Source organism: Rana temporaria, chromosome 4 (genome assembly GCF_905171775.1).
Source record: "Rana temporaria chromosome 4, aRanTem1.1, whole genome shotgun sequence".
NCBI classification, from domain to species: domain Eukaryota; kingdom Metazoa; phylum Chordata; class Amphibia; order Anura; family Ranidae; genus Rana; species Rana temporaria.
The window spans coordinates 387,495,483-387,517,873 of NC_053492.1; the positions used below are offsets into that span (position 1 = coordinate 387,495,483).

General features: G+C 44.3%; 1 protein-coding gene across 1 annotated transcript in view; it reads left to right on the forward strand.

Annotated features, from left to right (window-relative positions):
• Positions 1-20,744, forward strand: part of BUB1 (BUB1 mitotic checkpoint serine/threonine kinase) — a 61,820-nt gene extending 41,076 nt beyond the window's left edge. Inside the window, exons 19-25 of the mRNA XM_040351096.1 lie at positions 2,569-2,715; positions 2,803-2,915; positions 2,997-3,158; positions 4,291-4,448; positions 8,088-8,265; positions 17,993-18,099; positions 20,023-20,744. Of these exons, the coding sequence (XP_040207030.1) occupies positions 2,569-2,715; positions 2,803-2,915; positions 2,997-3,158; positions 4,291-4,448; positions 8,088-8,265; positions 17,993-18,099; positions 20,023-20,218 (1,061 nt within the window). The 3' untranslated portion in view covers positions 20,219-20,744. The remainder of the gene's footprint in view (positions 1-2,568; positions 2,716-2,802; positions 2,916-2,996; positions 3,159-4,290; positions 4,449-8,087; positions 8,266-17,992; positions 18,100-20,022) is intronic.
• The last annotated feature ends 1,647 nt before the right edge of the window (positions 20,745-22,391 follow it).

Sequence of the window (22,391 nt, forward strand, 5' to 3'; positions counted from 1 at the left end):
TGTTTTTTTGCTCCTTTCAAACCTCTCTAAAATATAAAGCATATGATTTAAACATGTTAGAAAATGCCACTTAAAGCGCAACTACACTGCATGTGAGTACCAAAAACACTATTTAATTCTTTAACCACTTCCCACCCAGCCTATAGCAGAATGACAGTTGTTCAGTTAACCATGACTGGGCGTCATATGATATCCAGCAGGATAAGCTGAAATCGGTGGTGTTAGTCTGACACACCGCATCTCTGATCTAGGTAAAGAGCTTCTGACTGAGGCTCTTTACCACGTGATCAGCTGTGTCCAATCACAGTTGATCAGTGTAAACTAACTGGAAAAGCTGTATGTCGTTTTTTCCGCTACTCATGCTGACACACGAGTAGGGAGCCGATCGGCTGCTCACCTGGCAGGGGAGCTGCACCTGTTATCAGTGCAGTCCCCCCCCCCCCCCCCCCCGGAATGCATACCCAGGGCCATCAGGGATGACAACCAGGTAAGCCCACTAGAGCCCACCAGGGAGGGCAATCATTACCCATTGGGGAAGGCACACTGTGCCCATCGGTGATGACTGCCAGAGCCTCTGATCAGTGCTGTCTATGAGTGCCCATAAGTGCTGCATATAAGTGCCACATCAATGCCCATCAGTGAAGGAGAAAACTTACTTAAATTACAGATTTTATGAAAGGAGTTTACATCCACTTTAATATTCAAAGCAAACTCTCACCACCTCCATCCATCCCTGTGCCCCCCCCCCCCCTTGCAGTCTTGTACGGTGGACTGCTCCTGAAGTCATCGTGCCCATAGACCAGCTCTGGACGTGAGGACGTCAGAATTAGTCCACCGCTGTATTGTGGGGAAGGAATCGGGTGAGTATACAGCTTTCTCCTCCACGTACAAAACGAGCAGTTGAGGCACAGCCCCCCTGCATGGGAAAAACTTTTTTTTTTTTTTTGCCTGGAGTTGGGCTGTTGGAGATGTTGAAAACATGCATGCGTCTTAAAATTCTTGTTAAGAGTCAACATGTTTTCTTATTATACTATTGAGGTGTGACGCAACTGATATGATGAGGGGAGTGTTTGGCCACTATGACCTACATCACCATCACTTTGTGTTCAATGAAAGCAGCGAGCTCTTGTGCTTTGCCTGTAGGGCAAACATAAACTTTTGACTTTACTACCGCATTAAGGGCAGTTGAGGCAGATGCCTATGACCAGTAGTGGTTGAGCCAAGGTCTTCACCCGAAGTACCTTCATTGTTCACATGGATGGTATGAACAGCTTGTGTTTTGGTAATGAAGTACACCCTAACGTGAACACTAAACTTGCCATACCTGGTGCCTATTCCCACTAGTTCCCACCAGTAGATCTGTTCTGTGTGATGTTGCCATTGGTACTAAAGATTTTGACACCTATGTAGACCTGCAATCTGATGTGCTAATGTTAAGGTTAATGGGATGTAAATACTGTATGCTGCCCTGTCCATTCTACAGTTGTATGCAGATGCCAAATGATTATTTCTATGTAGTGCAATAAACTTTCAATTGGTGTTTAACAGAATGATCCGTGACAAACAGAGACTTTGGAAGGATGAGGGGTACTCCTGTACCGGCGTCACCAAGGAGTCTTATGTCTAGGGTCACCTTATGTCTGATAGGGCCATAGGGTGACTGAGAAATTATATCCTAAATTACAGGACAGGGGACATTACTGATAGCTCATATTGCAGCTCATATTGCAGGAGATATTGCAAAGTGTTGGTTTATTCTATGACTCATCTCTCTGTGTAGACTGTTGACATGTTAAATGAGGCTGGCTCTTGAAAGGCCTTTCATTGTGTGATAACACTGTGTAAAGCCTATTGATGCTCAGGTGTGAATACCTTTCTGTCGGAGACAGACCGTCTGACTACAGATGTGGATTGAGGGGAAATCATTGTGTGATGGTGTTTTGTTGAATTCTGTTAATGAAGGAATGTGACTTCTAAGGGGCAGTGATTAGGTCATGTTAATTATAGACCGGCGCCGAAAAGTCTGGAATGTTTAGCAATTGGCCATCTGAAGGTGTATTGAAGCCCCCCCAGGGTGTGATGGGTGGGTGAAGAGTTTGTTCCTGTGATCACTGAAACATGCCTTGAAAACTGTATATAAACTTGAGAGCTAACCATTAAAAGAGTTCATATATTTTGAAACCAGTAACAGAGCAAGTCTCGTTATTCTGGGAAATAGGATGTCTGTTGGATTTTTGGAGTGTTAGATAAGCTGCCGTGGGTTGATGGAAGGTCGTAGACGGTGGTGACCGTTGCAGTGTTCATCACTGATAAAGGATAGTTGTACCAATAAAGTAGTAAGGAGGAGATGGATAACGAGGGCTAGTATAAAAGAGAAGTATGGGGTATAAGAAAAGGAACCAGGAATGAGAAGAAAAGGAACTTGCCCAGGCAGGCCGACCCCAAGACCACACTATTCCACGACTTGGTAAATGGTCAGCAATGTCCAGGCAAAGTCATAACTTATAATGTGTAATCCAATTTCCTTTTTACCTATCTTAAAGTTTTTTTTTTTTTTTTTCTCTTTAGAACAAGTAGTGGTTGAAAATGCCTGGGATGACAACTTGATTGCCTGCCTTCTGTCAGAATTGCCCACACCACTGAGTTCCCTAAACAACTACCATCAATGGCAAACAAACCTTCCATCCATCAAGGCTAAAATGGAGGCAAAGCTGGGTAAGGCAGACTCGCTGTGTACAGTGGAACGTTCTTCTCGCGGTATTGGTCACAAATGTTTGATTTGTAATGGCACTTCTCTTTTAGGATCCAAGTCCTTTCACGTTGATCATTTGCTTGGAGAAGGGGCTTTTGCACACGTTTATCAAGCTTCTATATTGGGTACACAAACCCAGCACAATCCTAAAGTTATCCTAAAGGTAATTTTCAACCTTTCATAAAATGGATTTGGTCATTGTATAGTGATTTGGAATCAATGTTTTTATTTTTCTTCGACACAGGTACAAAAGCCTGCAAAGCCCTGGGAGTTCTACATTGGTACACAGATTTCACAACGGATTAGTCCAGCGCTAAGACATCTCTTCATCAGTTTCCACTCTGCACATATATTCCAGAATGGAAGTGTATTGGTTGGAGATCTCTACAGCTGTGGATCCCTTTTGGTAAGATCAAGGCTGTCTCTTAGAGGGCTGTTTTGCATGTGTCTAGAATTTTTTAGTTGAGCTCCATTACTAGGTGAACATAAATCCCTGGCAGTCTTAACACAGGACTCGACAAAATCCGGGCGCACGGTTGCAATTGCGACAAATGGTGACCTGGCGGGGAAGCTTAGGCCTGCAGAAAGCCACGGCCTCAATTACCGGGCAGCGCGGGTCCTGTGTCTCCATGCACCCCCGCCGCGCGGGCGCATGGAGACATAGGACCCGCGCCGGCTGGTAATTGAGGCCGCGGCCTTCTGCAGGCCTAAGCTTCCTTCTGTGATCTGGCACCATCTTGTGGTGGCCGTTGGCATTACAAGTAAAACAGCAATTCTAATGTGTTTTTCACTGCCATCTCCTTCCCTCTAATTAGAGCCCCCAAACATTTATATATGTGCAGTTGTCTTACAAGCGCACTTTTTTGGGGAAAAAAAAAATAAGACAACAGTAAGGTCAGCCCAAATTTTTTTTTATATTGTGAAAGATAATTTTACACCGAGTAAATTGATACCCAACATGTCACGCTTCAAAATTGCGTCCGCTCGTGGAATGGCGACAAACTTTTACCCTTTAAAATCTCCATAGGCGACGTTTAAAAAATTCTACAGGTTGCATGTTTTGAGTTACAGAAGAGGTCTAGGGCTAGAATTATTGCTCTCGCTCTGCCAATCACGGCGATACCTCACATGTGTGATTTTGAATACCGTTTACATATGCGGGCACTACTCACGAATGAGCTCGACGCTGCGCGGGAACGGGGCGCGTTTTCTGGCTCCTAACTCTCCTGTAGTCCAAGGGAGGTGGCGAGCGCGACACTCCACACAGTAATGCAAGGCTTTCTCCCTGGTGTGGAGTTAGACAGAAGAACAGGAAGTGAGGATTTCTCAGAAGAATTAAGGTATTTTAAAAGCAAAATGGAAGGATGAGGTAAGTGAAGGAGGACTGCACTAAGGTAAGGGAAGCTATTTAGTAAAAAATAAAAATTGTACCTTTACAAACCCTTTAAACTTGTTTCTAATATAATAATGGTGCCTTGAATTTTTTAAACGATGGCTCACTGTCCTGCTAATTCAAAAAATCATTTTGCTTTCTCTAGAATGCTATTAATCTCTACAAAAAATTGACGGAAAAGGTGATGCCTGTGCCATTGGTCATGTATTTTGCCATCAATATCCTGTACATAGTGGAACAGCTACATAACATTGGCATCATCCATGGTGATATAAAACCTGATAACTTTGCTTTTGGTGAAAAGTAAGTTTTCTGATTGATTTATTATATCCCCTTTATTAGATTGTACAAAATGATTGAAAGAACATGACAATGATTATATGAACAAGAATGTTTTCACTGACTCAATGCAGTCCTGATTAAGACCTACAGAGATGCCGCTCTCTTTGCCTCCACAAGGTGTCAGTCTTGTTGTTTGTGGAGACATTTTGGAATTTTTAAGGCAATCATTTTGTTGCCTATATTTTTTAAACTTCTTTTAAACATAAACTGTTGAGCTTAAAAACAACCTCCTAGATGCATAATCAAATGAGCCAGTACTATGCTCAATCAGCATCTGGGGAAAAAACCTTGTCCGGAGAAGAAAAGGTGAGAGATGCCATCAGTCCTGTGTCATGCCAACAGTAAAGCATCATGAGACCTTCATTTGTGGCTAAAGTGATAATTAACCATTTAAGGACTGCTTCCTGCACATTTAAGTCGGCAGAATGGCACGGCTGCGCACAAGCACGTACAGGTACGTCCTCTTTAAGTGCCCGCGACCCGGTCTGACGCTCCGTGACCGCAGACCCGATCGCCACTGGAGTCCCGCGATCGGTCCCCGGAGCTGAACGGGGAGAGCTGTGTGTAAACACAGCTTCACTGTGGTGCCGTGATCGATCGTGTGTTCCCTTTTATAGGGACACCCAATCGATGACATCACACCTACAGCCACACCCCCCTACAGTTAGAAACAGACATGAGGTCACACATAACCCCTTCAGCGCCCCCTTGTGGTTAACTCCCAAACGGCAATTGTCATTTTCACAGTAAACAATGCATTTTTAATGCATTTTTTGCTGTGAAAATGACAATGGTCCCAAAAAGGTGTCAAAATTGTCCGAAGTGTCCGCCATAATGTCGTAGTCACGGAAAAAAACGCTGATCCCGCCATTAGTAGTACATTTTTTTTTTTTTTTTTTATAAAAATGCAATAAAACTATCCCCTATTTTGTAAATGCTCTAAATTTTGCGCAAACCGATTTTAGGTGGAAGAATACGTATCGGCCTAAACTGAGGAAAAAAATAAAAATTTTATATATTTTTGGGGGATGTTTATTATAGCAACAAGTAAAAAATATTTTTGTTTATAGCGCAAAAAATAAAAACCGCAGAGGTGATCAAATACCACCAAAAGAGAGCTCTATTTGTGGGAAAAAAAGGACGCCAATTTTGTTTGGGAGCCATGTCGTAAGACCGCACAATTGTCAGTTAAAGCGACGCAGTGCCGAATCGCAAAAACTGGCCTAAAGGTCTGGGTCTTAAGTGGCTTGGTGAACAAAACATCAACATTTTGGGTCCATTGCCAGGAAAATACACAGACCTTAATCCCATTGAGAACTTGTGGTCAATCCTCAGGAGGCGAGTGAACAAAAAAAAAAACACCAATTCTGACAAACTCCAATAAGCAAGAATAAGCAATAAGAATAAACTCCAATAAGCAAAAATCAGTCAGGATGTGGCCCAGAAGTTGATTGACAGCATGCCAGGGAAAATTGCAGAGATCTTAAAAAAAGAAGAGTCAACACTTGCAGTGTTGACTCTTCTTTTTTTTAAGATCTGCATAAACTTAAAGCGGACCTTCAGTCATTTTTTCATCTTTCTATTTATTAAAGCGGATGTTCTGCCAAAAAAAAATATTAAAAGCCAGCAGCTACAAATACTGCAGCTGCTGACTTTTAATATTAGGACACTTACCTGTCCTGGAGTCCAGCGGCGTCCGCAGCAAAGGACGAGCGATCGCTCGTCACCCTGCTGCTCCCCCCTCCATCCACGCTGAGGGAACCAGGAAGTGAAGCACTCCGGCTTCACTGCCCGGTTCCCTACGGCGCATGCGCGAGTCGCGCTGCACCCGCCGATTGGCTCCCGCTGTGTGCTGGGAGCCGAGTGTTCCCAGCACACAACGGGGGGGGGGGGCGACGGGATGTGACGCAATGTCCGTCTTTTGCCCGTGAATGCCGGGCCGGAAGTGGGTGCAAATACCTGTCTTTAGACAGGTATCTGCACCCCCCTCCCCCTGAAAGGTGTCAAATGTGACACCGGAGGGGGGGAGGGTGCCGATCAGCGCGACTTCACTTTAGGGTGGAGAACCGCTTTAAATCTTCTGCCCTTGTTTTAACTTTGGATAGTAAAACTTTTTTTTTTCTACCGGTAAATACCTTATACAGCCCTCTTCCTGTTTCTTGTCTGGTAAAAAGACTAGGCTTATGACATGCATGGCACTCGCTCTAACTCCTGTGAGTTTGCCAGGAAGGGAGGGGTGAAGAATCCTAGAGGCCAATGCAAGCTGCAGAGCTGGAGGTGTGCCTCTGTGTGTCTGGGTAAATTCAGGAAGTGAACAGGCAGCAGCTTCAGCTGCCCACAGTTAGAATGGTTGCAGCCAGACTCAGTGGAGGGAGATTTCTGAAGCATATTTGGCAAGTACAGAATCGCAGTATATATAAAATAATATGCAAAGTGGTTCAGAATGGCAAAGTTGTTTTTATTACAAATTATGTGGGCAGACTGCAGTTCCTCTTTAATGTAATTGTCAATAAAAGCCTTTGACGCTTATGAAATGCTTGGAATAACACTTAGTATACCATAGTAACATCTGACGAAAAGATCTAAAAACACTGAAGCCGCAGACTTATATTTGTGTCATTCTCAAAACTTTTGGCCACGGCTGTACATTAAACTACTATCCCCCATTTTTTAAAATGATCCTTAATTTTGAATCTGCTTACCCTGTGGGCCCCCCCTCTGTCCTGCTGTTTGAAGGCACAGTTCCAACACCTCACAATTAAGTACTCTGGAATGGAAACGGCTTTCCTACCACACGTGCTGCCTGCTGTCTCCCACTTGCAGAATACTGAGCTCAGTTGCTGTCATGAAAGCAGACTGCACATGTGTGGTTGGGCAAGCTGTGCTGTTGTAGCCAAGTGATTTGTTCGTGAAGTGCTGGGGCCAGGCAACCAATAGTTTGTTCATCCCGCTATCTAGGTAGGACAGAGAGGGGCAGTCCACAGCAGAAGCGGCTTCAAAAGTAAGGATCATTTTTAATTTCAATATGTCTTTTATTTGAGTAATACAAGACAATGTGGTGAGGTCACAAAAGAATATGTACAATGCAAGTGAGTTTACGCCAGAGATATAATCACAGGTATTTTGAATATTCGCAAGTCATTTTACTAACCTAGTTTTCCATGTGTGCCGTTCACATCAATGTGTTGCGAATCTAAGCTGCGTTAAAGGGTCCCGTACGCGTTTGATCCATGTGCGATGCAAATTCAGCTCTATAGACTGGCGTTTCCTGAAATCGTGGCAAAATCACGCGATTTTGAAGTCACAGTAGTGTGAACCGGCCCTTAACGTGTCCTGTAATGTACTCCATGAAAAGGGTTTTACACATAAGAGAAAGATCTAATGTTGCCTCACAATGCCTATAGATACAGAGATGAATTGAGGTGTCTTGTAAAGTGCTTTTTACTGTTTAGAATATGTAAATTCTTTAGTGTGCATGATCTGTGTAAAGGTTTACTTTAAGCTATGAATGGGAAATATATTCTTTCTACGTGTGTTCTCTATTGTGTAAATGGTATAGCTCTATACATATCTTACAATACAATTTTCTGTGCTTCCCAGCTTTATAGATCATGAGTCTTGTACACTGGATCTGGTATCACATGGACTTTCTCTCATTGATTTGGGTCAGAGCATAGATATGACCCTCTTCCCAAAAGGAACAGCTTTCCATGCAAAGTGTGAAACCTCAGGATTTCAATGTGTGGAAATGTTGACTAATAAGCCCTGGAACTATCAGGTGAGCATGCAATGAAAGCTGTAGTCAGAATGAGTGGTACTGCCATTTGTTGATCTGCAAATACTGTCTGCCTGTGTGTGTTTTTTTGTTTTTTTTTAACATCTTATAAATTTTTTAAGGTTGAAGTTGACCTGTAGGAGACTTCCTTGTTAGGTTATCCAAGGGACCCAGAGAATGTCCCTATCTCAAAATGAAACTTGTCTTTCTTTAGGGCCAGTTCACGCCATAGAAACGCAGTCCAGATGCTTTTCTTCATGCACGTTTTTGATGTGTTTTCGATGCGTTCCAGTGCAGTTTTTTCCCCGTCCTCTTAAAGGGGAGGTTCACCCTAAAAACGACTTTCCCTTATTACACTGGCCCCCCACATTACAATACGATTATGCCTATTAGTTTTTTTTTATGCTGTTCATACCTTCGTACAGCTATTCACCCGTGGCTTCCGGGTTGCGAGTCCCGCGGGAGTGGGCGTTCCTAACATGCTGGTGATTGATGTTTTGACAAACGAGCTCCCCCCGGCGCGTAAGCCGGGTGACGATTGGCGAAAGGAGCCGAACGGCGATGCGCAGGTGCAGTATAGCGCCGACTCGCCGTTCGGCTCCTTTCGCCAATCGTGACACGGCTTACGTGACGGGGGGAGCTCGTTTTTTGTCAAAACGTCAATCACCAGCATGTTAGGAACGCCCACTCCCGCGGGACTCGCAACCCAGAAGCCACGGGTGAATAGCTGTACGAAGGTATGTACAGCATCAAAAAAAACTAATAGGCATAATCGTATTGTAATGTGGGGGGCCAGTGTAATAAGGGAAAGTCGTTTTTAGGGTGAACCTCCCCTTTAAGTTTTTTTTAATAAGGACATGCATGTTCCAGTGAGTTTTTGATGCCTTTTTAACAGCGTTCCAGTTCAGTCCAATGCAGGAAAAAGATAGCATGTTGTACTTTTTTACTGGAACTGCAAGCACTGGTGTTAACTATGGCATTAAAAACCATATAACCTACTTTCTTTATCGTACATCACGGGACACAGAGCGGCATTCATTACTATATGGGTTATATGGAGTACCTTCAGGTGTAGACACTGGCAATCTCAAACAGGAAATGCCCCTCCCTATATAACCCCCTCCCATAGGAGGAGTACCTCAGTTTTTCCGCCAGTGTCTTAGGTGTTAGTCATGGTTTAGCTTGCCTCCACATCCTTGGGATTAGGTGAGCTAACCGGTTCTGTCCAAAAAAGCCTCAGCGCTAAAGTGGTCAGTAACCGGACCCCAAACCCTTGGGGTATAGCCCATAATGCTTTTCTTTTTAGAGAGCTGGACCCTGGGCCCAGAACTTAGAAACCTTTGGGTGCCTAATGTTTCTGTTGCCAGAGTGCTATATGGGCCCAGGACAGTGGATCCTTCATAGGAACCCAGGGCCTGAAGGTCTAGACATCCCCACCGAGATGGGGGAAGATTGGGCCTCTTGCTTGGCAAAGTCCTGCGGCATGGAGCAGGTAAGTGAGGGGAAAACTTGCGGAACTTGGTTCTTAGCAGGTTTTTTCTGGGGGGTCACAGGGGACATGCCTAAAGTTATGCACTGCATCTGGCAAACTAGTCACATATCATAAAGATAGGATGGCTCTATATGTATTATTCCCCATAAGATGTGACCTCCCTTGTAGTGTTGGAAAAGCATTGAGTGGGGCCTGTGTTATATAAAAATATATGTGTGTGTCAGAGAGCTGTGCTTACCTGCAAGCCTCCAGGCGATGCTCCATTCAGTCTTCCTCCTCACGGCCTGCAAAGCAGGCAAAACGCTGACCTCCTCATGGCTGCAGTTTGCTGGAGCAGAGAGGTCCCTTCCTCCCAACCCCACCCCCCCCCTGTCGGGAGGGGCATTTCCTGTTTGAGATTGCTGGGGGGGAAGGGCGGGTCAGTGGCTTAAGGAAGGGGCGGCCCTTCCTTGTTTGTTCCATATAGCTCATTCAATACTTTGGAACTGAGGAGGAAAGACCAGAACGGCAAGCACGGGGCGCCGAGGACACACAGTGGCCAGAAAGAATATTGCAGTCTTCAGAAAGACTGTTTTCAAGCCTAGGAATAGGCTGTTTCTTTTCCATCTCATAGTTTTTCTTGCAATACTACTCAGGGGGACAGAATGTTTTTTTTCTTTCCTAGATTTGAAAAAAAAAAAAAAAAAAAAAGAGAAGTGTCATCTAGGGGAGAGGAAGCATTTTTTATCCCCCAAACAGGTGTTTGGGCATTTAACTATTTATAAGTCCCAGGTACCAATAAGTAGCAGGTGTACCTCGGTATTGTACCATGGCATCAAAAAACAAGGGTACAAGAGGTGGGGATTCCCCCAGAGAGTCTGAGGTCTCGGACAATGCTATGCCGCTGCTTTCCCCACAGGGAGCCTTGGGGCCATCGGGATCTGGGGCTGGAGCTGACGCGGGTCAGTCCAACCCTAAGATGGTCACGGAGGAGGTATTACTCACCTCTTTAAAAGAGATGCAGAAAAGCATGGGTAAAATGATAGCCGCAGCTATGCGGGGCAGTAAGCGGAATAGATCTCCGTCGCCCGAGCGCGGACCCTCAGAAGAGGAGGTCCTTTCCTCAGGGGAATTGGACGACCTCTTGGACAAGGACCAAGTAGGTTCAGGGATCGAAGATCCGGATACAGAGGAGTCTGGGGCAGTCTCCCTGAGGGAGAGCTGGTGGATTCAAGGATTGTCGGACTTGGTCCATAGGGCATTCAACTTGCCAGTACCAGATCTCCAGGTATCGACGGTTTCAGCTTTGGGTTCACTGAGGGCGCCTCAAAGCAATGCTGTGTTTCCGATCCATCCTCTATTAGAGGGAGTTTTGTTCCAAGATTGGAACAAGCCAGATAAGATCTTCTTACCACCTAAGAAGTTCTCTGTCCTATATCCTATGGAAGAAAAATTTTCCAAAAGATGGGCTACTCCTGCAGTGGACGCAGCCATCTCATGTGTTAACAAATCGTTAACATGCCCTGTAGAAAACATACAGGTGTTCAAGGATCCAGTTGATAAGTGCTTGGAAGCACTACTTAAGAACTCCTTCACTACTGCAGGGGCAGTAGTACAGCCAGCTGTGGCTGCGATTGGGGTCGCTCAAGCATTATCGGATCAATTTAAGCAGATGCTTAAACTTATTCCTGCCCAGCAGGCAGAAGAATTTTCGGATGTCCCTAAGGCCATATGTTTTACGGTAGACGCAATCAAGGATTCTATCCAGCAAGCGTCACGTTTATCGTTATCCCTTATCCATATGAGAAGACTCTTATGGTTAAAAAGCTGGGAGGCTGAGCCCCCATGCAAGAAGCTCCTGGTAGGGTTCCCCTTCCATGGAGGACGACTCTTCGGAGAAGACCTAGATAAATACATTCAGACCATTTCAAACGGCAAGAGTACTCTCTTGCCAACTAAGAAGAAGGTTCAGGGGCCTGCGTTTAAACGACAGTATTCCCCTGGGCAGGGGCCCTCTAATGCCAAGCAGTATCGACGGCCTCCTGCAAAAGCAAACTTCGGCTTCAACAGCAAATCACAAGGACAGGCTGTTAGAGGCAAAAGGCAGTGGTTTCGCAAACCAGCAAAACCAGCCCCCAAGCCAACCTTATGAAGGGGCGCCCCCACCCACGAAGGTGGGGGGAAGGCTGCGACTCTTTTCAGAGATTTGGGAAGCCAGCATTCCCGACGAGTGGGTACGGTCTTCCGTGGCCACAGGCTACAAATTAGATTTCCTAAGGTTTCCTCCTCCTCATTTCCAGGAGTCGAGGATTCCAAACGATCCGCCTCGGATTCCGGCCAGCCTGGAACAGGGGCTGGGTTTCTACTCCAACCTATTCATCATCCCCAATGGAGATGTCAGGCCAATTTTGGACCTAAAGATGGTAAATGCATATCTAAAGATCCGCTCATTTCGGATGGAATCCGTGCGGTCAGCAGCTGCCACACTCCAGAAGGACGACTTCATGGCGTCCATAGACATAAAGGATGCCTACCTTCATGTTCCAATTTATCAGCCACATCAAAGATATCTACGCTTCATGGTGGCTTCGCGTCACTTCCAATTCGTGGCGCTTCCCTTCGGGTTGGCTACGGCCCCCCGGGTGTTCACGAAGGTCCTAGCTCCGATCCTAGCCAAGCTAAGGATCCAAGGGGTCACGATCCTAGCATACCTGGACGACCTCCTAGTCATAGACCACTCGTCTCCCGGCTTGGAGCGAGCAGTGGCCCTCACGGTCCAATACCTCGAGAGGTTCGGCTGGGTCCTAAATCGAGAAAAGTCAGCTTTCCAGCCCACAAGGCAGTTGGAATATCTCGGCATGAGATTAGACACAGAACAACAAGGAGTGTTCCTACCTCTGAGGAAGGTAAAAGCCATCAAGGAATTAATCCTACTGGTTCTAAGCAAGAAAGAACCGACTATTCGCCTATGTATGAGGTTACTAGGCAAGATGGTGGCCACATTCGAGGCGGTACCATACGCCCAGAGCCACACTCGCATCCTACAGGCAGCCATCCTGTCAGCATGGAGCAGAAGGCCACAGGCCTTGGATATCCCGTTGCCGCTCTCATCAAGAGTCCGACAAAGTCTGTGTTGGTGGTTAGACCCTCAGAATCTACTGAAAGGGAAGTCTTTCAGCCCAGTGGCTTGAAAGATAGTGACCACAGACGCCAGCCTGACGGGCTGGGGAGCAATTTTGGATGGTTGCACTCGCCAAGGTACTTGGGCAAAGCCAGAGAAGCAGTTGCCCATCAACATCTTGGAGCTCAGAGCTGCTCGACTAGCCCTCAGGGCTTGGACGTCAAAATTGCAGGGGTTCCCGGTGAGAATTCAATCAGACAATGCCACGGCCGTGGCATACATAAATCACCAAGGGGGAACCAGGAGTCAAGCCGCTCAGAGAGAGGTGAGCTTGATTCTCCTATGGGCAGAGGCTCATGTGCCCTGCATATCGGCAATATTCATTCCAGGAGTGGACAACTTTCAGGCGGACTTCTTAAGCCGCCAGACTCTATGGCCGGGGGAATGGTCTCTGCATCCACAAGTCTTTCAAGCACTCTGCCAAAGATGGGGAGTGCCGGACGTGGATATCATGGCATCGAGACTCAACAAGAAACTAGACAGGTTCATATCCCGCTCAAGGGATCCGATGGCCTGCGGAACCGATGCGTTGGTTTGCCCTTGGCATCAGTTCAAACTTCTTTATGCGTTTCCCCCGCTCCAGTTACTACCCCGCCTGCTGCGCAGGATCCGGGTGGAGCACATACCAGTCATCCTGGTAGCTCCAGCATGGCCCAGAAGGGCATGGTACTCACTAATCTTAAGGATGGTAGTGGGAGACCCTTGGACTCTTCCTCTACGGCCAGACCTGCTATCGCAAGGTCCGATCCTCCACCCTGCCTTACGGCATCTAAATTTGACGGCCTGGAAGCTGAATCCCTGATTCTCAGGGGTAGAGGTCTGTCTCAGAAAGTAATCTCTACCCTAATCAGAGCCAGGAAACCGGTCTCTAGGGTGATTTATTACAGGGTCTGGAAGGCCTATGTAGGCTGGTGTGAGTCCAAGCGATGGCTTTCTCGCAAATTTACCATCGATAGAGTATTAAGTTTTCTCCAGCTAGGAGTGGATAAAGGATTGGCATTAAGCACAATCAAAGGACAGATTTCTGCTCTGTCAGTGTGGTTTCAGCGGCCGCTGGCCACCCACTCGCTGGTTAAGACCTTCCTTCAAGGGGTCTTACGTATTAGACCTCCAGTTAAATCCCCGCTTTGTCCGTGGGATTTAAATCTTGTTCTGTCAAGTTTACAGAAACAACCGTTTGAGCCGTTGGCTGATATTCCTTTGGTTCTACTGACAAGGAAGTTAGTATTTTTGGTTGCCATAGTTTCCGCAAGAAGAGTTTCGGAGCTGGCGGCCTTATCCTGTAAGGAACCATATCTTGTTTTTCATAAGGACAGGGTCGTTCTCCGCCCTCATCCTTCCTTCCTACCGAAGGTCATATCCAGTTTTCATTTGAACCAGGATTTGGTATTACCATCCTTCTTCCCTAAACCTACTTCCAGAAAGGAAGGGTTGCTGCATACCTTGGATATTGTCAGGGCCATGAAGGCCTATCTTAAAGCTACAAAGAAGATCCGGAAAACAGATGTGCTGTTCATTCTACCGGATGGGCCCAAGAAGGGGCAGGCAGCTGCAAAGTCCACCATTTCTAGGTGGATTAAGCAATTAATCACTCAGGCCTACGGCTTGAAAGGGTTGCCTCCTCCAGTATCATTAAAGGCTCATTCTACTAGAGCCATGGGCGCCTCCTGGGCAGCACACCACCAGATCTCTATGGCTCAAGTTTGCAAGGCGGCAACCTGGTCTTCTGTCCACACGTTTACAAAATTCTACAAGTTGGACGTAAGAAGGAATACTGATACTGCCTTCGGGCAGGCAGTGCTGCAGGCTGCAGTTTGAGACCCTCGGATTCCGGGGGCTCCTCTTTTTTGAGTTAAATTTAAAATTTAAAAATTATTTTTCTCAACTAAGTTGGATTTATTATGATTTGAGTATATCTCTAAATTAAATCCTTTTTGTCTTGGAGATGTTCTCCCTCCCCTCATTGTAAGCATTGCTTTGGGACATCCCATATAGTAATGAATGCCGCTCTGTGTCCCGTGATGTACGATAAAGAAAAAGAGATTTTTAATACAGCTTACCTGTAAAATCTTTTTCTTGGAGTACATCACGGGACACAGAGCTCCCACCCCTCTTTTTTGAGGACCATTTTGGGAGGCATACTGCTTGCTACAAAACTGAGGTACTCCTCCTATGGGAGGGGGTTATATAGGGAGGGGCATTTCCTGTTTGAGATTGCCAGTGTCTACACCTGAAGGTACTCCATATAACCCATATAGTAATGAATGCCGCTCTGTGTCCCGTGATGTACTCCAAGAAAAAGATTTTACAGGTAAGCTGTATTAAAAATCTCTTTTTCCATGCATTTTTGATGCAGATAAAAACTGCACTAGACTGCATGTGGTGTGAACTGGCCCTCAAAGTGATTCTGAAGGCAGAAGCCTTTTTATCTTAATGCATTCTATACATTAAGATAAACCTTCAGTGTGCAGCGGCCCCCTTAATAACGAAGTCCCCTCTCGATCCAGCGATGTGCACAACTGCCTTGACCCTCTGGCACTCTCCTCCTGATTGGCTGAGACACAGCAGTGGCCACATTGGCTCCCACTGCTGTCAATCAGGAGACGGGGGGCCTGAACCGTGGCTCCATGTCTGAATAGACACACGGAGCTGCAGCTCGGCTTGGATGCCCCCATAGCAAGGTGCTTGCTGTAGGGGCAAACCGGAGGGAGTGGCTAGGAGCATAGAAGAGGGACTTGAGAAGAGAAGGATCCAGGCTGCTCTGTGCAAAATCAACTGCACAGAGCAGGTTAGTATAACAAAAAGAGTTTTTAGTATCCCCTTTACAGCGGGAGTTCACCCATTTATTTATTTTTTGACCTTTTCCCCTTAGATTCCTGCTCGTTTTGTCTAGGGGAATCGACTAGTTGTTTTAAAATATGAGCAGTACCATAACAATGGTATTTAACGTCAAAGTAGCAACGTAAATCCATGGTGGGCCATCCGCAAGTGGTACTATAGGCCTCCTTTCTTTTTTTTTTCTTTTTTTTATTTATTCATTAGGAGGTTTTTAACCTCTGTCAGGTTTTTTATTAATTTTTTTTTTCCCAACTGTGTCGCATTGTGGAGATTTCCCTTCACTTCCTGTCCCATAGCCAAACCGGAAGTGAGAGGAAATCCCTGCAAATTAAAGGATACTCATTAGGGGTCACCAGAACTAGTGTCCACATAAGATTTTACCCTCTATTACTTTTTCTGGGTACAACCCAAAATATGGGATTTTCTTTTTGCTTTTTAATGGTACAAATCGAGAGGGTGGATCTCTTAAACGGGGGCACAGACAGCAATACAAACTGACAGGTGTTCTAATCCTTCTCCCCTCTGTTCAAAACTAAAAAAAAAGTTTGCTTTAGTTATACTTTAAATTCCTATCTCCTAGCTAAATGTGTGAAGAATGATGGGCTTACTATCCTTCTGCATTTGGAGAGAAATAAAGACTCAGAATGAAGGATGTCATGGTGTTGCACTAACATAACTGACTAATTTGCAAGTCTCTCTTTAATACAATGACACAAATCTACCCACAAGCAAGTAATGGTGACGGTTCTACTTGAAAGTCATTTTAGTTTACTTTCACAATAAAAAATAAAAAAAATGCAGCCAAACGCACAGAAAAAAAATCAAGTATGTTAAATGTTTACTAGCGGCGCTTTTTTCTTTTCAAATTATTTTTTAAATCACTTGCAACATAAGTGAGTGAGTGACTTGTATAGCGCAGAAAATGCGAACTTAATCGCCTCAAGGTGCTTGGAATCCAGCGTCGTACCGGTCTTTCAGAAGAGGTGGGTCTTTAGTTTTTTCCTAAATGCCCGATGGTTTTCCTCTAAGCGGATGGTGATGGGTAGAGCATTCCAGAGCCGTGGTCCTTGGACCGAAAATCTTCGTTCTCCCTTCGATTTGTAGCGGGATTTAGGAATTTGGAGAAGTTTTTGGTTGGTTGACTGGAGCACGCGCTTGGTGACGTACGGCTTTATTTTCTCGCTTAAGTATTGAGGAGCCTTCCCCTGTATACACTTGTGGGCAAGGCAGAGCGTCTTGAATGTCACCCTGTCCTGTACGGACAGCCAGTGGAGGGACCTCAAGACTGGGGAGACTGATTCCCACGGCTTTTTACCTGTTACCAGTCTGGCTGCCGTGTTCTGGACGACTTGTAGACGTGAAATCTGGTATTTGGGTAGTCCTAAGTAGAGGGAGTTTGCGTAGTCGAGTCGTGAGTTGATGATTGTTCCAACCACTACCGCTGTGTCCTCTTTCGGTATAAGGGGATGAGTCTACGTAGCATGCGGAGCAGATGATGAGAACCGCTGACGACTGATCCTATATGTGCATCCATCTTCATGTCCATCGTCATGTCTGAGTCGAAGATGACTCCGAGACTTTTGATTTTTTTGCTTGGTGCGATGGTTTGTCCGAGGATGGTGGGTGTTGTCCATGTGGTCCTAGAAATGGATTTCCTATTTGCGTGAAAGATGAGTAGTTCAGTTTTGGATCCGTTGAGTTTGAGGGAGCTTTCGTACAAACTAACTCGATAGTTAGTCAGCTGGTATCACTTTTAAGATTGTGGTGCCCAGGTCTTTGGGATTTCTACACAAGGGGAGGTTTTACAAGTAAATAGTTTGCATTAAAAGGAAGATTTAAATTGTTAATTGTTAATCTGGCTAGTGATGCTTCTCAGTCTAAGCCTAGGTTCACACTGCTGCTAATTCAAAATTGCGGCCGCAATTTAATGTAAATCGCGGCCCGAAATCGCAAAAAGTAGTACAGAAACTACTTTTTGAAATCGCAGATGCGGCGTCGCACTGATTAGGACAGTGCCATTGCCGACAATTGCCGCCGATTTGAGATGCGATTTGACATGTCAAATCGCATCTCAAATCGTTCCAAATCGTACCCAGTGTGAACCAGGGCTAAAACTCTTCTTTTGTATGGGAGCCGATTATCGGTCTCATGACATGTACATGTAATAAAAGCATACGTATCCATCTACATCTGATACTACAAATGGAGCACTGACATTGTATTGGCTTCTTTGTTTCCAGACAGACTACTTTGGCATAGCTGGAACAGTTTACTGCATGCTGTTTGGCAACTACATGAAAGTCCGCGAGGAGTGTGGCGCTTGGAAGACGGAAGGAACTTTTAGACGGTAAGTTGGGTTTTATTATTCTTAATAGAAAGCTAGAAAAGTGACTGCAAAAAAAGACCAGGTGGTCCAAGTCTGCCCATATGTGTGGTTTTGTTTTTTTTCCTTTCTCAGTATAGATCTATGTTTTTGTCTCAAGCATGTTTGAAACCACTTACTGTTGACTGACTTGCTACCTCTGCTGGAAGTCTATGCCAAGCATCAACTACCCTTTAGTAAAATAAAACTTTCTAAGATTTTTTTTTTAACTTTCCTCCTAGTTTGAGGTTGTATCAAAATCCTGCCCTCTTAAACCTTTAGCACCTTCTTGATGTATTTAAAGGTTTCGATTTTCCTTCTTTCCTCCAGACTGTACATAACGTGGTTGTAAACCCTCAAGATTTTTTTTTTTACCTCGATGCATTGAGGTGAAAAACCTCCTGTAATGCTGCTGCCCCCGTTTTTTACTTGCCTGTAGCCTCTTTATCTCGCACTGGGGATGAGCACACCAGCAAAAGCCAGTGTCTCAGGTCCTGATTGGATGGATTGATAGCAGTTCAGCCATTGGCTCCCACTGCTGTCAATCAAATACAATGGCGCTGGGTATGGGGACCGAGTACTGGTTTCTGTGTCAATAGATGCAGAAGCAAGACTCGAGAGCGCACCCGCACGGGTGTTCCTAAGGAGAGCGCTTCTCCGACAGGGCACTCGAAGATGAGCTACTAGTGCTGCTATAGGGCCCCCAGAAGAGGAGCATCAGGGCCACCCTGTGCAAAACAAACTGCACAGAGGAGGTAAGTATGATGTTTGTTTTTATTTTATTTTTTAAACAAACCTTTACAACCCCTTTTAAATTATATGTTACAGCGCCTGTGTAATTCTATCCAGCTTGTGATCTCCTGTTATCCAGTAAAGAACGTCCTGTAGTATGGCCTCCCTCTTACTAGGGTGCTCGTATCCTGTACTTTCTGGAGGGCAAGTGTGCTGGTCCCCTTTAGGAGCGCCTTAACCGCAATGTTGGTTACTCCCATGCCATGTGGGAATGAAAAGGATGCTCCCAATAGTGTAAAACCATATATAACCAATTTATTTATATAAAATTTTGCTTATTAATAAAATCCACATCATTCACTAAAACCTTATTCTTTCTGGAATGAAGTCACTTCTGGTCCATGATCCCTCGGGCTCCACCCTATGCATTACAACACATACACCATGTGATTTCATCAGGGTCGATTAACTTCGATTTTATTTTTAATTCTGTTAACTTGACTGCAACCAATGTTAAACTCACTGGCCTGTAATTGCCAAATTCTACCTTGCTGTCCTCCTTGTGGATAGGTACAATATTGCCTTTCTGACAGTCATGGGGAACTTCTCCTGTTAGAGATTGTTTAAAAAGATCCATTAATGGTCCAAACTATGCCTTGAAGTTCTCCTGGAACTCTGGGATGAATACCATCAGGGCCCATTGCTTTATTAATCTTTAACCGAACCGGTTCCTCTGCTACCTAAAAAATTACCCTCCATTACTACAAACTATACAATTTCCTGACTTGTTATTGCTTGTACAATATATTTCTGAGAACACTCAACAGAAGTAATTGTTTGCTATATCCAGGGCTCCCTCAACATAAGTGTTGTGCGCAGTTTTCATTTTAGTAATCCCATTGTATTTTTCCTTCTATTACTAATGTATCTAACAACGTTTTATCTACATTAGCAATTTCTGCCCTGACCATGTGTTTGGCCTCCTTTTTGTCTATTTTTATACTCTTCTCTCTCTCGGCTACACCTCCTGTTTCTTTAAATCCCCTGTATGCTGATTTTTTTTTTTTTTTTTATTTCCTTTGCTATCCTACTTGCCTCTTTTTACTGAACTATATTGGTTAATTGTGTGTGTTTTGTATATCTTTTATCTTGAAATGTAATTTTCATTTTCTTTAGATTGCCAAATGGGGAGTTGTGGGTAGAATTTTTCCATACCTTGTTGAATATCCCTGACTGTCGCAGCCCGTCGCCCCTTCAAGCCCTGCGAGAGAAGCTCACAAAGACTTACCAGATGGTGTATACAAACAAAGTAAAATCCCTGCGCAACAGACTTGTCATCCTACTTCTGGAAAACAAGCCTACGAGGAAATAAATGTTTCAGCTACTGCTATGTAGTTCTTCATCCACAAACTGTGTATTCTCCCCCCAGACTGTAGAAGGAGCACACTGCCAAGCTGCTGCAATGACTTTACTTCTATCGCCATGTTTTGTTTTAAAAAAAAAAAAAAGAAAGAGACCTTTTAATGTAACTTTTTAAATTAATTCAAAATGGGCACCAGTTCTGCTGAATGTGATTAAATATGGTTTTAACTAATATATGGTATTTTTGTGAACGGCACATGTCTGTCTTGCTGCATACTGTTACTTTGTACATGGTGCCTTTTACCTTGCCTTCCCAAATTCTCCAGAGCTTTGGTTTTTGTGACTTCTATAAATGTATAATATAATGCTATTACTTTGTATGGGAGCTGGTGGATATTTCATATAGCTGAAGTGAATGCCCATTGTGGTGATCGGAGAAGCAAGTCCTATCGGAACTATGAATCATACAGTGAGATAATCCATTTATTTCTACTCCCTATTTTTTAAAGTGTACATAAATTCTTAACATAGACGTCTGTTATTTGTTCCTTTCTGGTCTGTTAAATATACTATTGAGTGCTTTTGTTACATCTGTTTAAAAAAAAAAAAAAAAAAAAACCCTCTTGATCCTGCCAGTGTTTTCAAGCAGGGTTGGTCAGGTCAATGCCTGCCCAGTTCTCTCAAGTACAGAACGCCTTCCTTCTATGTTATGGCGCAGAGGAAGTGTTGCGTAGTCTTAACATCCTGTCTTAGGGTAACATCACTGCTCCTCCATAGATGCACTACAGTGAGGAAGTGCTGTCACTCTAGGACAGGAAGTGTGCTGGCAGAATCACAAGGTGAAAATGGGGGGCCTTTAAAAAAAAAAAAAATAATAATAATTTTGTAGTGTATTTATTTTAATCAAGACTAAAAATAAAATTGTACAAAATTATTTTAGTTTGATAAATATAATTTTGTATTTTCATATACATGAAAGATTGTGCTTTCATTTTTTTTTTTTTTTTTGTATTCTCCAGATTCTTTTTGTGGCTTTGTTTAAAGTGGAAGCTTACTTCCTGACTCCTGGTATCTTTTAGGACAATTTTATTTTTTATTTTTGACGGCCTGGGAAAAATGTTTCTGCTGTGCTCTTTTCGTAGACTACCCATAGTGCTTTCTGCATCCAATTTTGTAGGTTTACCTAGTGCTGGACAAAGTCAGCAATATGCTCCTGATGGGCTGTTTAAAAAAAAAAAAAAACCTGGTTGATCCAGTCTGTTTTTGTGTCCTTCTACAGTCCTGGCCGAAATTGTTGGAACTCCAGAATTTTTTTTCCAGAAAATCAAGTATTTCTCAGAGAAAAGTATTGCAGTAACACATGTTTTGCTATACACATGTTTATTTCCTTTGTGTGTATTGGAACAAAACAAAAAAGGAGGAAAAAAGCAAATTTGGACATAATGTCACACAACTCCAAAATGGACTGGTCAGAATTCTTGGTACCCTTTTAAAAATTGTGGATAAATAAGATTTGTTTCAAGCATGTGATGCTCCTTTAAACTCACCTGGGGCAAGTAACAGGTGTGGCCAATATAAAAATTACACCTGAAAGCATATAAAAAAGGAGAGAAGTTTAGTTTGGCTGCTTTCACACTGAGGCGTGCAGCCGCGGTGACGGTATAGCCGCGCTATTTGTAGCGCGGCTATACCGTAGTATTTACTGCAATATTCGGGCGCTAGCGGTGAGGTTTTAACCCCCGCTAGTGGCCAAAAAAGGGTTAATACCGCCCGAGTTTCGGGCGGTATTACCGCGCTTTCCCATTGATTTCAATAGGAAGGCGCGGTATAGGAGCAGTGAACACACCGCTCCTATACTGCGGTAAAGATGCGGCTAGCAGGACTTTTGGAGCGCTCCTGCTAGCGCACCGCTTCAATGTGAAAGCCTTCAGGCTTTCACATTGAACACTACAGGGCATGATTTTTCATGCGGTATAGCAGCGCTATTTTTAGCGCTGTACCGCATGAAAAACGCCCCAGTGTGCAAGGGACCTTAGTCTTTGCATTGTGTGTGTGTGCGCTACACTAAGCATGGACAACAGAAAGGGCAGAAGAGAACGATCTGAGGACTTGAACCAAAATTGTGGAAAAATATCAACAATCTCAAGGTTACAAGTCCATCTCCAGAGATCTAGATTTGCCTT